At 37.4% G+C, this 14,765-nt stretch overlaps 2 protein-coding genes across 5 annotated transcripts in view; both read left to right on the forward strand.

The window, feature by feature from the left end:
• Nucleotides 1-2,361: 2,361 nt before the first annotated feature.
• pnpla2 (patatin-like phospholipase domain containing 2) lies at nucleotides 2,362-11,824 on the forward strand. Of its 2 annotated transcripts, none has more exons than XM_043227857.1 (9): nucleotides 2,362-2,818; nucleotides 3,577-3,809; nucleotides 3,923-3,988; nucleotides 7,532-7,744; nucleotides 7,833-7,989; nucleotides 8,854-9,021; nucleotides 9,162-9,294; nucleotides 9,683-9,805; nucleotides 10,056-11,824. In XM_043227857.1, exons 1-9 carry the CDS (start codon nucleotides 2,632-2,634, stop codon nucleotides 10,339-10,341), a joined length of 1,566 nt encoding a protein of 521 aa, XP_043083792.1. In that variant the 5' UTR covers nucleotides 2,362-2,631; the 3' UTR covers nucleotides 10,342-11,824. The 2 variants fall into 2 exon arrangements, with proteins under 2 accessions (XP_043083792.1, XP_043083793.1); XM_043227858.1 differs by having other exon boundaries at nucleotides 2,364-2,818; nucleotides 7,833-7,893.
• Nucleotides 11,825-13,119: 1,295 nt separating this feature from the next.
• Nucleotides 13,120-14,765, forward strand: part of zmp:0000001167 (protein phosphatase 1 regulatory subunit 12A) — a 40,652-nt gene continuing 39,006 nt past the window's right edge. For 2 of the 3 annotated variants that reach the window (XR_006248045.1, XM_043227799.1), the window contains exon 1: nucleotides 13,120-13,444. Coding sequence is in view for 2 of the 3 variants with exons in the window: in XM_043227799.1 (XP_043083734.1) it covers nucleotides 13,169-13,444 (276 nt within the window). In the remaining variant the exon portion in view is untranslated. The remainder of the gene's footprint in view (nucleotides 13,445-14,765) is intronic. The other variant, XM_043227800.1, reaches the window with a different exon arrangement.

Below are 14,765 nucleotides of genomic sequence, written 5' to 3' on the forward strand. Positions count from 1 at the left end.
CTTCCGTGTTTCGTGCACGTGTTTCGTGTTGACACGAACTTTGAGGGGAAAAAAAGCGGGAGGAGATTTCTTAAAGGCACAGTGACATAATATCGCATTATATACATTAGCGCGCATTTAGCTGTCACTGTGTCTTTAAGACATAATGTGATATGATATGATATAATATGAAACAAAAACTAAAGCACAGGCTTATCTAATAGGTTATCTCTATGTAATGTTGGTTATCTTATCTAGTAGACTGGTTGTGGATGAGAGAATCAAATCAAGCATGACTTTATGAGTGTCTTCCCCTGCTGTTTTTGTGTTTTTTATGCATGTCTCAACATGTTCTGCTCCGCCACCTGCTGAAGTGTGGGATTGCTTTAGCCCACTGGGAATAACGGGAGAATCCAGGATAAATTTCCTTCTGGTGAGGAGAAGCCGGACAAAAGCAAGGGATGACATGAACATCTAAACATTTGAATCATTTTATTTTGACGGGAAAGTTATAAACCGGGTGTGCCTGACCAAAAACATGCTTTTGTTTTGTTTGATTTTTTATTAAAAGGGGGGGAAGAGGTGAAAGGTCAGGCATAAAATCTAAGTGTTTATTCTTTTAAAAAGCGTTATGCTTTATGCCAGATTGGCCTTCGGAGCAAATGCCCATGCACTGACCTCTCAGAAGTATCCAGGAAAATATTTTCCTCGAGATTCTGTTCAGTGCCATCCAAATGTGTGCTAAAGGATATGGTTAATGTTGTCATTTCACAACATACATTTTTGGGAACAGAACGAACTGAATTGTCCATTCACTCAGATCTAAAAATATCCATAGAAACAAACCCAAAGACACCATATATCCAGCCTGAATATATATATATATTCTATATAATAATAATAATTATGAAATTCTATAATCTATTAAAGTAAGAGAAGTAAGAGAAGTTTTCAAAAGTAGACTCTTTTATTTTTCTCCAATTTTTTTAATCAGCAAGCCTTCTTGTGTATCATGTAGTAACTTTGTAGTAACAATGTTTTTTTTTAAAAACGAGCAAAAATTATCCAGTTGTAATACAATTGTTATACATGCATGCAATTTTTCTTAGCTCATATTTTCAGAAAAGAAAAATCTGTTCTAAGAACGTTTTGCTAATGTTCTCTGAACATTCAAAACGTCCAGGCTTTTGAACATTTTCTGAACATTCTGTACCGGGCACCTGACCAGAGTCATTTGTAATAGCGAAAGTTCACAGTTCGCAACATAAGATCAGTTATATCACTTTCGTCAGGTTTGTAAATATTTGTAGATCTTATATATACGCAACCATGACAAATGTGTCTTTGTGCAAACTGCAATGGCAAGCATGAAAAAGTTTAAGGAAAACGGATTTGTGGAACTGTGGTGGAGTTCCACCTCTTGGATGGGACGAGGACGTTATTTTGTTCATTTGTGGCGTCAACCCTGCGAACTCTGAACTCTCCGACAACCCAAAACTCAAAACACATTTTTAATCCAACGTTCCCATGTCCCACGAGCGCGTGCACGCAAGCAATCTTGACTTACTGCACTTAAATCAGAAGAACATTGCAAACAAAAGTATTCTGTCCTCTACCGTCCCCCGAGAGGGCATATTTTTAAAACCATGTCATTCGGGAGAATCCCTGGTAAGATATGTTGTAAAACACTGTACAAAGGTGAAAAACACCATTCAAAAAAACATACAGTATTAATTGTCAGACTTTAGAAAGTCTGCTGTTTATTGACATTTTTGATTTCTCAAATGCTATTCAAAAGAATACATATCTTTCATTTATGATTGAGTGTTTAACAGCAAAATTCAAACAATCATGCAAAAATGTAAGTATTTAAACGTATATGTTACCCTGGAACACAAAATCAGTCATAAATAGCACAGGTTGCCTATATTTATAAAAATAGCCAACAATAGGCATAATTATCATATTTCTTTAATGCCAAAAATTATTAGGGTATTCGATCATGCTCCATAAAGATATTTTGTAAATTGCCTACACTAAATCTATTAAAGATTAATGTTTGATTAGTAATATGCATTGCTATGTACTTTATTTGGAAATGTGATTTTTCTCAGATTTTATTTTTTGCACCCACAGATTTTCTAATAGTTATGACCTTGTAGTTGCAAACTTCACAAAAGTGCGCCATAATGGAAAAAAAAAAATAAAAAAAAAATACGTTCAATAACAAAACACAGCTGATAAGCGCGCGCGACTTCACTTAACTGACAGCTGAAAGTGGATGGGGTCCATGAGCGCATCCTGATTGGCTAATATCGCCTCAGCCACGCCCAATGTCAATACGCCCCGCCCCCGAATGTTGTTTGTGACCCGTTTTGTGACGGACACGAGCACGTCAAAACGCCGGTCCCCGCGCGTGAAGTTATTTAACAAGCCGGCGGAGAAAACAGAGCCGTAAGATGCTCGCGTCAGTAATTGTCCTTCACGTTAGAAACTTTTAAATCGCATGACGTCAGTGTTTAGGTTGTTATAAGAGCTACAAGTTCGCCGAATGGGTCACACGAGATGCGTCAGGCGCGTGAAAGACAAAAGTAAACGAAAGTAAGGAAGGATTTATTGACGCTGCCTAAAGATTTTCGAGAGGAAGTCGATATGTTCCCCCTAGACTCGCCGTGGAATATCTCTTTCGCTGGCTGTGGCTTTCTGGGTATTTATCACATCGGAGTGGCCAGCTGTCTACAGGAGCACGCGCCTTTTCTGGTGGAGAACGCGCGTCACATTTACGGCGCGTCCGCGGGCGCGATCACGGCCTCCGCGCTCGTCAGCGGCGCCTGTTTGGGTAAACTCAGACACACACTTCTTACTCAGATTCACACACCTCAAAGCTGAATAAATAACATTTCCGTGGATGTATGATTGCTCAGGATTGGACAGGATTTGGCTGAGATAAAGTTATTTAAAAATGTGGAACATAAGGGTGCAATAACATCTAAATATTAAGAAAATGCCCTTTAAAATAGCGGTGAATATTACTGATCAAAAATTAAGTTTTGATGCACGGTGCATGCATTTTAGTGCTATGATGTATTTTAAAATACCACTAATATCACTCTACCAGAGTACCAGAGTTACTCTGAAAAAAATTTTTTATAAAGAAATTGCTGGTAAATTTGTCAGATAATTATAGACAAGTATCAAGTAAAAGATTTTGCTGCGTGCAGTGTTTTATGGACATTTATCTTGCTTAAAACGAAACATAAAATTGTATTTTGCGTCGGCGAATAAAACAAATCTATAAGGAAGGAAAAGAGGCGAGGCTTAATTTAATTTCAAATGTACAATAAAAACTATGTACACTTTTGTAAATGTAAAAAATCACTATGTAAAAACTGTAAACCATTATCTATGTAGAATTATAATGACTTCCGCAAAGTATAAAGTTAAATAACACTGAGACCAAGTACTATGTGCGTATGAATACGCTAGTCTGTCAATACCATCTATATTTAGTATCTATGTCGAAGATTACAGTGGCACGACATCCACCTGTTGCTTATTGTAAGCGTGCTAACTGCTCTCTTTCTGGTCCTGTGTAAGGAGAGGCAGGTGCCGGCATCATTGACGTTGCTAAAGAAGCCCGAAAGCGCTTCCTGGGCCCCATGCATCCCTCCTTCAACCTGGTGAAGATCATGCGGGGCGTGATGCACCGCGTGCTGCCTCCCGACGGCCACAGCCGAGCCAGCGGCCGCCTGGGCATCTCTCTGACCCGCGTGACGGACGGAGAGAACGTGCTGGTCACGCACTTCAGCAGCAACGAGGAGCTCGTGCAGGCAAGCCGTAAACGCGTCGTAAAACATAGCGGGAATTAAAATGCTCAGATGCCGGGGAATCCCGGATTCGTGATGCTTGCAGTAAACGCGTGCTTCTTTCGTTGTGTGTGCAGGCGTGTGTGTGCAGCGCTTACATCCCCGTGTACTGTGGCCTGATCCCTCCGACCCTGCAGGGAGTGGTAAGCATCCCGTCCCGATATAATCACTCATAATTCATTTACAACCGCAATATGATTGTCCCTTCTGTATTTGCCAGCAAGCAAAAAAAAAATGTGCAAGTCATGTGCTTGTTACAAGATTTTGCTCTGCTGGTCTAATGAACGAAAATGGGTTACGCTGTCATTTAAGGTGCCCTTGTTACAGAGCAATTAGCACCAAGCAAGCACTGAGTAATAATAATTTACATGGGTAGGGTTTGGATTGGGGTAACTCGCGTGTAATCTTACTTAATTTGTGAAATGTGTAACAGGGACACCTTAAGATAAAGTGTTACCCGAAAAGGCTGCAGATTTCTTTTGTGCGTTATTAAAAAAAAATATAGCACACATTAAAATAGAATTTAACGCATTTCATGTTACGACGTTAATCGTTTTGAAGCACCAGCACAGGCTCTGATTTATTAATTTAGAAATGATAGAAGTGATTATGCTACTGTGTGGATCAGTAAGGTTTTAAAAAAATAAAATAAAATAAATAATAATAAAAAAAAAAAAAAAAAATATATATATATATATATATATATATATATATATATATATATATATATATATATATAATAAAAGGATGTGTTAAATGTATTAAAAGTGGCAGTGTTACAAAAATATATATTTCAAATAAATATTTGTCAAAGAAAAATGACTTTGAGAAAAATATACATGTTTTTTGTGCACCAAATCAGTATATTAGAATGATTTCTGAAGGATCTTGTAATGCATTCCAATATAAAACAGTTATATGCATGCTGCTTTTTGTGCTCAAACATCTTTCTATCTGTAAAGTTTCATTAGTTAACATTAGTTAACTACTATAGTTATCACGATCTAAAACTGAACACTGCTTCTACAGCATTTATTAATCTAGTTAATATTCATTTCAGCATTTACTAATGCATTATTACAAGTTAATGCACTGTGAGCTAACAACGAACGACTATATTTTCATTAACTAACATTAATAACTAAAGAAGAATAAATACTGCAATAAACGTATTGTTCATTGTTTAATCCCTGTTGTTTAATACGTAAACTAATGAACCTCATTGTAAAGCGTTATGGTTTGTTTAAATTAGAAGTTAATAAATTAGAATTAGACTGAATGCAGAGCTCTATGCTGCAAAAGTGCAGTGAAAGCTTGCGCAAGAATTACTTCTGTTTTTAAAAAGATGTGTGTTGTCAGGAAACGCAGACCTTCCGTATTCATTGATGCTTTTCTAGAGAAAGATGTGTTTTGGTTTGGATTGGGATGTGGTGCCAGGATAAATAGTTGTTTTGAGGAGTAGGGTGATTTGTTTAGCTCCTCTCTCTCATCTCTCCGGTCGGTTCAGTGACCGCTGCCGCTTTTCTAAACTTTGCTCTAGTTCTTGAGCTTTTCCTTGAATTTTGCATTGTTTGTGTATTTTGAAGCAGTGCTTTCTCTTGAGTTTTTCCAATTTTTATTAATTAATTTATAATAATTAAAAATAATAATGTCCAACCATTAGATTTGTTTTATTTTATTTTATTTAATATAACATTATTCTCATAACTATTAATTACTTTACAGTTAAATAATGTATCGTTTTGCTTTACATTGAATAGAGTTTGTGGGGAAAATGTTAAATTAAATAAGCTTAAATAAGGTCATTGCAGTAATGTGAATTTGACTGGAATAAGGAATAATGGCACAATATTTTTAATTAAAATAATACATATTTTAAAAATATTATCTGACATTACAGTAATGGGGATTTGAGAAAAATATATATTAAAGATATTCATCAGGAACATTGTCAACATTCAAAAAAAAAAAAATAAATAAATAAATAAATATATATATATATATATATATATATATATATATATATATATATATATATATATATACATTTTTATATATATATTTATACATATTTATACAAAATTACATTATTCTCACTGTAATGAAAATGTGGTTAATTATTACGAAAATAATGTCACAATGAAAAAGCTTCAGTTTCTTTATGCAAGATATCATACATTTTTTCCTTTCTGTCTCTCATTTCTTTTGAGGTTTACTTGTTCTCTTTCCACTTGTTTTCGTGTTTGTTAACGGTTGTTAACGTGTTGTTCAGCCAGTGATTTGCATCTGTAGTAGAAGAGAAGAGTCAGAGCGCTGAAGTGCTGTTAGTCATTGAGAGGTAAAAGGTAAAGCTGATGTCAGATCAAGAAGACCATTGAGCTGGTGTCCATAAGTCAGTGTTTGCTCATTTGGCACGCTGCTCACCTTCCCAGCATCCTGTGCCAGCGAGTGACTCAGTGTGTGTGTGTGTGTGTGTGTGTGTGTGTGTGTGTGTGTGTAGGCTAAGATTACTGTATGATTGCATATGTGCATTGGCTCTGTGTGCTCCAGCAAGAATCCCAAATAATATGTTTGTGTGTGTGTGTGTGTGTGTGTGTGTGTGTGTGTGTGTGTGTGTGTGTGTGTGTGTGTGTGTGTGTGTTTGTTGTGGCAACTCTCACAAGACACAGACAAGACAGACAGAGGCTGTTCTTTCCATTCTTCTGTCTGTTAAAACATCGCATGCCACCCCAATGTTAAAAAAAAAAAAGTTCTGCCTAGTGTGCATAGAGCGAGACATTAAGACTTAATAAATCTGTAACATGAACATCGTTTGGTTAATCCTAATTTATTTAAATAGTTATGTGTTTATTTTTATGTCGACTGGAGGCAAACAGTAAACAAAGGTATTTAACAAAATGAATTAGCAATAATATGCAGGTAATATTAACAAAAATACGCAAATTGAAATTGATATATATAAATGCGGATAGTAGCAATGTATTTAACAAAATAAATAAACAATAAATGCTTAATATAAAAAAAACATTACATTTATAACAATAATAAAGATTCAGTATTAACAAATGTACACATTAAATCGTTACTGTTAAATTATCCACAATGAATAAATTATAGTCAGTTATAATGTGCAATTAAATGAAATTCAATTACAGTGTATTATTGTTTAATAAATACAGTGTAAGTATTTATTAAACAATAATAAACAAGTAATATTGGGGGGGAAAAAATGAAATAAATTTATATAATTTATTCTTTCATTGTTAAAAAGATTAGTTAGCTGCAATCTGCGAAATATGTCCATAATATGTTATAAATATATTTTTGTATGAAGAGTTTATTTGCAAAAACGTTTTTTAATTTTCAAAAACCATGTTTTTATGACGGCATGATGCTTTTTCATTATTAGTTAGCTGGTATCTTTAGTTATTTATTTTCAGAAATATCCCAGCTGCGGTTTGATGGAGATCAGTAAAACAAAACAAAAAATAAAACAAAAACTCTCAGCTTTTGTTAAACAAAATTAAAACACAAAGCCCACAAAACAAAAATCGGGTTGCCTTAAAATTTTTAAGTTGGCTCAAGCAACACATTGAGAAAAATAGCGTTGATTAAGTAATATATTCGGAAGGACAAAGGTGAAAATAAGTCGCATTTCTCACATAAGTCTCTGTGTTGTCTCTCAGCGGTACGTGGACGGTGGCATCACTGATAACCTGCCTCAGTACGAGCTGAAGAACACCATCACGGTGTCTCCGTTCTCAGGAGAAAGCGACATCTGCCCACGAGACATCAGCTCCACCAACATTCATGAGCTGCGCTTCACTAACACCTCCATTCAGTTCACCCTGGCCAACCTCTACCGAGTCTCCAGAGCGCTGTTCCCTCCTGACCCGCAGGTCACACACACACACACACACACACACACACCTCAGTTAACACTGTGCAAACAACCTAATAAACACACGTGGCTGCTCTTCTCCTCAGGTGATGAAGAACATGTGCAAGCAGGGATACGGAGACGCTTTACACTTCCTCAGGAAGAACGGTGAGCCGTTCGTAAATGTTTCATTGATCGGATTTGTGCTGGCGTCAGCTTATTTGACTCAACAGAAACGCTTCATTCAGTCCTGGATATGGGCAGGTATTGCAGTTATTACTGGATGTTTGTGGAATGCTGTTTATTATCCATCTGCTGGCCCACAGCTGTGCTGCTGAAGATAATTTTTTTATCGCAGCTGAAGAGTTTACTGGTGTTAGAGAGACCTCTAGTGGCCAATAATGATATTAAAGAATATACTGTATATATATATATATATATATATATATATATATATATATATGTATGTGTGTGTGTGTGTGTGTGTATATGTGTGTGTGTGTATTGTTTAGTTAAATATTTATTAATTTATTTTATTCATTAAAAAAATTATATATATATATACATATATATATATATATATATATATATATATATATATATATATATATATATATTATAACTATATAAATATAAATACTAAATCTAAATACTAAATATATATGAAAACTATAAAATATTTAATAAATATATTACACATTTGAGCATATGCTAAAATAATTTTACATTTGTATTCAAATTCTATAAATGTAATCATTTATAAGTTTAACTTTGTATATGCAATTAATTATTTTTGATTCATAATAAAAGTATGCAATTATATATCTTTTATATAATATAAATATTATTAATTGTGTATATATATATATATATATATATATATATATATATTTGATGAATTTATCATAATTGTATGTAAAGACACAACTATTTGATGTATGTTTCCCTATAATTCTTTTCTAAATAGCATTATGCAAACGTTTGACAAAAAGCACATACATATAGCTGTATAAATAACATGAGGTGTTGTAAAAACCCAGTAAAAGTCCTCCATGTAAACCGTGTGTGGTTTTCCAAGCAGATCTTTAAGAAGGCCGCTTCAATAGTCTTCGTCTCTGTGTGTTTCAGGTCTGTTACAGTATCGAGGTCCACACCGTATGCTGGCTGTAGAGGCTGAGGAAGAGTCTGACAGTGAGGACGATGAAGAGTCAGAGGGCAGAAATGACAGAGAAACACGGGATCACTCCAGCATCGAGGAGCACATCTTTGAACACTTGCCTCCCAGAGTACATAAAGGTACCGCAGGGCTATGTTCCCTAGTCTGGTGTTCACTGAAGCTCTGTTGTAATGTGTGAAGCGCGAGCTCAAAGCGTTTCTAACCGTTTACACTTGCATTTAGCCATGTCCACTTGTAATCCACGTCACTCTCTCTTCAGCGCTGGTGGAGGCCTGTACGGAGAGGCGGAGTCTGTTGCAGTCGCTAGGCAACATGCTGCCCATTAGATTGGCATCTGCCGTCCTGTTACCGTACACACTTCCTCTGGAGTCAGCTCTGTCACTGAGCATCAGGTACAGACACGGGCAGGTGCTCATGCGATACTCGCTTGATCTAGAATGGAAATTAGTTCATGGTGTAGTTAAAAATAAAAACCATAAATAAAAATAAAGTATTTATTTATTATGATTAATTGTTTGACAGCACTACACACACACACACATATATATATATATATATATATATATATATATATATATATATATATATATATATATATATATATATATATATATATATATATTCAATTTTTTTATATTTTACATTATTATTTAATTTATTTACATATTTCTGGACATGTTCGGAGTTTTAATACACGCACGCATACACACACATATATATATATATTTAACTGTGTGTATTATTTATTAATTTCACACTGGTGATTATCTTTACACTCAGACTGTTGGAGTGGTTGCCAGATATTCAGGAGGATGTGGGCTGGATGAAGGAGCAGACAGTGAAGCTGCTGCAGAGTGTTTTGTCACAAGCAGGGAGGAGTGTGTCCCAGCAGGTGTCTGCACGGTGAGAGACGACACACGAACACACACACTCACATACGTAACTTCTGAAATAAAACAAATATGCATTCAGGTCAATAAATTAACGAGATATTCATATTACACACCATAAGGAAGTTTAACCTTCTTAAAATAAATCTTTTTCAAAAAGAAAAGGGAAGAATTAATCCAACGTCAATGAAAAATAGCAGTCTTACTTAACACGCCGTCGCAAACATTGACAAAAATGTAACCGAAAGCGTTCTCTGTCTCAGCTTTTCGTATCAGCTGGAATTGAAACACTCCCAGTCGGTCCCGGCCAGCTTCAGTGCGGCTCGTCTGCTGCCCGGCTGGGTGTACGGGGGCAGCTCCACAGTCCTGGACGCCATGCTTCGATTGGACCAGTACCAGCGCCAACTCCTGCCAGGCCTTTTCTGCGTCAATCTGGACCTCCGAGGCTCTTTCAGCACCAGTGCCTCCGGCTCTCCGAGCCACCGAGACGCAATAGAGGGCCTCGCCACGCGTCCCGTCGGGGCCCCGGACCCCCGCCTGCTCCCTTAACCGCGGGCCTGACAGGCCGTTACATCCCACAATGCACTGTGACGACACACGGGAACTGCGAGGTGAACATTTCAGTGCCTCGTGGATGAAAACCAAGCAGAAACGAGCTCTTTGTGAGGGGTATGATTCAGTCGCGCGGATGGAAAAGGTTAAGAGTATTACATTTAAGAGGTACGAAAAGAAAACACAGCCGGAGAATGCATTTAAAAGACGCGCCGCACTTTATTAAATGTCCTCGGTTCGAGACAATTCAAGCATTTTTGTGGCATATTGTCTATTACCACAGTAAAAAAAACTATACGTTTAATTAGTATATTTGTTTACTATATATGGGTCAAAAATGGGTTTAACCATAAAAATAAAAAGTGTAACTTTAAATAGTTTTCTGTTTAATGTGATTGCAATTTAGTTTTTTGGTATCTAAGCTGAAAATAAATATCACACATTTTTCCCTGATTTAAATGTACCCACTAAAACGTCATTCGCTGAAACAATCTTCTCAGAAATATTAATTTGTTGTCATTTTACTTTATTTTTAAACATTTGCCACCAATCCTAGGTTTTGCCCATTTGTCTGTAAGTTTTTTTATTGCTCATTTAAAACACAATACAATTAAATAATGTCCTTAATCCTTTTTTGAATATTTTAATATGTACAATTCAGAATAAGCATGCTGTCTGATTTTTTTACAAAATATCCTGTTATACCGAACGAACGTGTGACATTTTCATTTTATTCTCGAAAAACGTGCTTTTTTTTTTCTTTCCGCGCGAGTTCAGAAAGGATTTTTTTTTTATTACGATACGTGCACGAATCACAGCGTAACCAGAAGAAAAAACGTCTCTCGCCTCAAAAAACCGACTTAAATAATGCACTTTTTGACAAGTAATTCATGTCAGTTGCGTTGACAAAAATACAAGCGTCGCATTTTTAGCTCGCTTCTGTTTTAAGTGCGCTGCTGTGTTTACTAAACGGCACAAAAACCGAGCTACTGAACCAAGAACGTTCCTTAAAGAACAGAAGAAAAAACTGAAGGTGCTCGAATGTGTCTCGTGTTCATCGGTGTCTGTTCTGAAGGCACCTCGGGGATAGCTTCGAACCAGAAAACGTCAAGTGACCGGAGGCTGTTTCTGAAGGTTTAAGCATGTGGATCGATTCAGAGCGAACCGTGTGACCCAGGCCCAGGCAATGCAACATCTGTACCTTACTGTCACGTGTTTACGTCTAAAGCACATTTCCTGCTACGTTTTGTACTTGCTGTAAACGCACCTTCTTGTTTGAAACGGTCGCCAGACGCCGATTAAGGTTAGCGCCGGACTAAACTAATCTGCTAATCGGTCGCAAATGCTTCAAAATCTGGGATTTGGCTTTAAGTGTGAGCCAGACGGTAAAAGACACCTCCTAATCTGCCTTTCGGCTCCGTTACAGTGTTCTAATGTGAACGTCGGACGGACTTTAATAAAGTTTTGCCTTCAAATTGAATTTCTCATTTATTGAATATGCATTCTCTCTCTCTCCCTCTCTTTTGCGTCAGCAAAGAATACTCGTGTTATGAATCTTTTCGCATGCTAGAACCTTAAAGCTTTCTACAATGCAAAAGCCACGTTAAGGCCTCCTTTTTTGGCCTTTGTTGTTAGGCGCTCTCTTTTAGTTTTATATTTTCATTGCTGCTACAAGCTGTAAGTGTCTGGGGAACCTTTGCAAACATCTCTTGACTTTTACGGCGCTGCTTTAATTGGAAAGCGACCCGCTCCGCTACTACGCCACGGCTCCGACTGAACGTCAAGTTGAAACGCGTGGGAGCTACTGCGTCATCACGGCCCTGCTTTTCTATTGGCTGATGAAGTTGCGCCCGACTCCACCGTTCCGCGCGCCTTCTCCTCGCGCCCGGCAGAGGGCGCGTGTTCTCGTCGCTCGCTGCTCTGATTCCTTTTGGTGAATCGGTTCATTCGAACGATTCGTTTCAGTGAACACTCATGGGCGGTTTTTGTTGTAAAATCGCTGTTTTCGTTTACAGATATATTTTACACTGGATCACAAAAACAGTCAACTTTCAAAATATATATATATATATATATATATATATATATATATATATATATATATATATATATATAATTTGAAAGTTGAATTAACAAGCTTTCCATTGATGTATGGTATTTTAGGACAATATTTGGTTTAGAGTGCAAAAAAATAAAACTAAATAAATACATGTAAATATTGACAAAAGCCTTTAGAATTAAATTCTTAGCATACTAATCAAAATTAAGTTATGATATATATGGTAGGAAATTGAGAAAATCTTAATGCAACATGATATTTAATTTATCCCAATGTTTGTCATAAAATCGATCCTTTTGAGCCAATGTATTGCTGGGAAAAAATTTATTTTATGCCAAAAATCATTAGGATATTAAGATCACGTTCCATTAATATATGTTGAATATTTCATGAGAACTTATTTTTTTTTTTACATTTTTTAAAGAGGCCATTTTATCGATACTTTTATTTTTATGTTATTATTATTAATATTTGCACTCTCAGGTTACAGATTTTGAAATAGCAGCAATTATCTCAGCCAAATATCGCCATGTACTAACAAACTGTAGCCTACATAAACGGGAAAAAAAAAAATTTGTGAGCGATTTTGGGTCACTTTTATGTTTTGTCGATTCGCGCGCGCTTTCTCGATCCTTCCTCCGCGACCGATTCGCGAAGCCGAATCAGTTCGAGTGAATCGTTCCAAAGATTCGACTCGAACGAACGTGAATCGGACATCGCTTGTCTGATGCGCTGAAACTCCCCGGGAGAGACCGAGGGAGGAAGATGGCGGCCACTGACCGTTCCCGGTCCGAAGCGGCAAAGCAGCGGCGGCAGGATCAGCTGCAGCGGTGGCAGGGCTCGGAGACGGACCGGACCGGAGCGGAGGCGAGGAGCCAGTCCTCCGCTCCCGGAAACCGACGGGCCAGAGTGCGCTTCGCCCAGGGCGCAGTGTTCATGGCCGCCTGCTCCGCCGGGGACCGGGAGGAGGTGGCGGAGCTCCTGCGACAGGGAGCCGATATCAACCACGCCAATATAGACGGGCTGACGGCGCTGCATCAGGTAACCGGAACGTGTTTGCTTCCTCGCGCTGAAGTTTGACTCGGTTCGCAAACTTTTGCCAAAGTTCACAAACTTTTCTCGGCGCCGTCCTCGGCTTCTTGGTCGATGACAAGCGACGGTGTCCAGATGATAAACAGGAGAAAACTCCTAAACGTAGTTCGCGTCTCCCAGAAATGCAATAATGTTGGCGTTAATGTTTTTGTAAAACACGTTTTATAGCGCTTATGCGCTCGTTTAATAATGCCAACGAAGAAAGCATCAAGTAAAAAGTAGTGAAAAACTAAATACATGGGCGTGTACACAGTTTAATAGATTTTTAACCGCTTTTTAATGGTTACTGAACAAAATTATGGAAGAAGAGAAGTTATGGAATGCGATATTATTAAAACGCATAGGGTCTGAAGGGGTCCTCCGTGTTTTAGGCTTTCGTTTTTGTGCCTTCCTACAAGTTTGTTATGCCGCACCGAATTCAGAAAATTATGTTTTGAATCAAAATTAGCGCTTATTGACATTAAAACTGCATCCGAGCTATTTTGGAAAGCGTAGATATAATACAGAACAGTGAGGTGAAAAAGCAGGAATTACCTTTAAAAAAAAAAAAAAAAAAATTAAAGATTTAAATTTGAGAGAATTGGAATTGTGAGAGGAATTTATAATTGGATGTAAATGCAGAATTTGAAAGAGTTGTTCTCTCTTCAGAATTCTAAATTTCCGTTTCATAATTCCGTGTTTGCAGTTGTCAAATTTTTACTGATATATTCCCAGGCGGAAAGCTTTTTATTGTAAAGCTGCACACACACACACACACACACACACACGAAATGAAAGCATATATAATTCTTAATGCATTTTTAATTGTTCTGGATCCTGACAAGAGACACGAGCATCCATGCGATATATCAAACATGCTGTTATTTGTTCTACCTTATAACAGACCCATTTAAAGCTAAAGTCTCCGTTTTAGGCCTAAAATCTTTTTTTGTGTGTGTGTGTCTCGTCTGTGTCTGCGTGTGCACCGTTATGATATCACCAGCTGCTTCCGGGACACGCTTAGTTTCAGGGGTCTTGTTTTCTTGCTGGTGTGGTTTTGGTTCCTCCGGCTCCCTGTAGCTGTCTGCGAGATGTACGAGGGTTTGCCGTCACGTTCGACTCCACCGTACCGGCATCCAGGCTGAAACTGGCACAGCAAGACTTTCCTCATACCTTCAGAGCCGTATCAGAGGACGGCCCTCTTCGGTCGCTGTTTGTTTTTGTTTTCTTTCTTTCTTTCTTTCTTCCTCTCAGCTACGTGGGTGTTTTTAAATGACGCGGTTAGGAGGGG

This window comes from Puntigrus tetrazona, chromosome 25 (genome assembly GCF_018831695.1).
Source record: "Puntigrus tetrazona isolate hp1 chromosome 25, ASM1883169v1, whole genome shotgun sequence".
NCBI classification, from domain to species: Eukaryota; Metazoa; Chordata; class Actinopteri; order Cypriniformes; family Cyprinidae; genus Puntigrus; species Puntigrus tetrazona.

What these genes read in the sequence shown, in the direction of transcription:
- pnpla2 (XM_043227857.1), top strand. Translation starts at nt 2,632, where the DNA reads ATGTTCCCCCTAGACTCGCCGTGGAATATCTCTTTCGCTGGCTGTGGC. An exon ending in GCAACGAGGAGCTCGTGCAG is followed by an intron (nt 3,810 to 3,922) that starts GCAAGCCGTAAA and finishes TTGTGTGTGCAG; the next exon opens with GCGTGTGTGTGCAGCGCTTA. An exon ending in TCCCAGCAGGTGTCTGCACG is followed by an intron (nt 9,806 to 10,055) that starts GTGAGAGACGAC and finishes TCTCTGTCTCAG; the next exon opens with CTTTTCGTATCAGCTGGAAT.